The sequence below is a fragment of the Bombina bombina genome, chromosome 3 (assembly GCF_027579735.1).
Source record: "Bombina bombina isolate aBomBom1 chromosome 3, aBomBom1.pri, whole genome shotgun sequence".
Taxonomy (NCBI): domain Eukaryota; kingdom Metazoa; phylum Chordata; class Amphibia; order Anura; family Bombinatoridae; genus Bombina; species Bombina bombina.
Window position 1 is genome coordinate 733,016,203 of NC_069501.1, and position 1,304 is coordinate 733,017,506.

The 1,304-nt window shown below is 28.0% G+C and overlaps 1 protein-coding gene across 1 annotated transcript in view; it reads right to left on the reverse strand.

Annotated features, from left to right (window-relative positions):
- Positions 1 to 1,208: 1,208 nt before the first annotated feature.
- ZPLD1 (zona pellucida like domain containing 1) overlaps positions 1,209 to 1,304 on the reverse strand; it is a 431,915-nt gene continuing 431,819 nt past the window's right edge. The window contains exon 12 of the mRNA XM_053704866.1: positions 1,209 to 1,304. This exon is cut by the window's right edge and continues 80 nt beyond it. Coding sequence (XP_053560841.1) covers positions 1,209 to 1,304 — 96 coding nt within the window.

The window sequence follows — 1,304 nt, forward strand, 5'->3', positions numbered from 1 at the left end:
AAAATATTGTGTAGGAATATATGTGTGTTTGTAATAATTACTTATAATTACATTATGGTGCTAAATACATTTCAACAAAATAAGATAAAAAAACTGAAAACTATTGTGCAAGTATAGCAACAATAGAATATAAGCTGTTAAAAGACTTTTATTAACTAGATACTTTAGTGCCTCTGGAATAGGCTTGAAAATCAATTGCATTTAAATTTCAAACACCAATGCTATAAAATAGTATGGGGCACGTGCCTTACAAACAATTATTTCCAGTAAACTGCGTAATTCTCTACCTATAACATATTTACAAAAATTATAATAAAGTTAGAAAAATATGGTTGACATCAATACACAATAATGATAAAAAATAATAATACACATGCATATTTGGTTAGCAAAGTTGAATTCTTGACATTGTTGATACTTCATAACAGATATTATAGTTCAGAATATTATGGCTATTAAAGAGACAAGGCAGTTTTGTTTTCTTTGTTTCATCTAATACACAATGTTTTTTGAAAATAAGCATGTTCTTGTCCTGAATAAATCAACAATTTCTTGAGATATCCCTCTCAACCAGTAAAGAAGTGACACTTGTTCTTCTCACCCAGTAAGGTTTACACGGAAGTACAAATCCAATACTGCATCATAAGTTTCAATTTAATTATTTTCATGTAAAAACAAAATGGAGTATAGTGTCCCTTTAAAATGACTTGTTTAATTAAAGGTGCATATTAAATGTGCTGTCTCATTAAATAATTGATACCTAAACCTCAGAATTTGCCAGGATTCCTGCTAGGTAAAACATAAATGTATCAGTTCATTTATTGTGGTATTTATGTAATCAAAATGTAGAACTGGAATCATTATTTTTATTGTATTTATTGTATTTTTATTGTATGAATTCTACATATCAATGTAGAGTACAATGCAATTTCGGAACTGAATCTAACAAAAAAATGTTTATTGTCAACCAAATTACTTATTTTGAAAGAATTATTATAGTAATTAGGTACAATGACCTTTAAAAAAAATCTTAAAATTTCTTAGTCAAATTGTCCAGTTTTCATTATATTCTTAGTTGCAGAAGAATAATTGTATGCACTTTGCAACATATTTGAATGCCAAAGTTGGCATGGCAATTCGATATTGAAATGTACATAATAAGTACATTTAAACTTGAGGTTATAAAAAAAGGTCGCAATTTGCAGAAGTCAGTTGAAAGCTGGATTTCGTACACCACATAAAACCAAACTGCTTTGCTTTCTTCTATTCAGGAGGGCAAGAGAAAATATGAAAAAACAGAAACT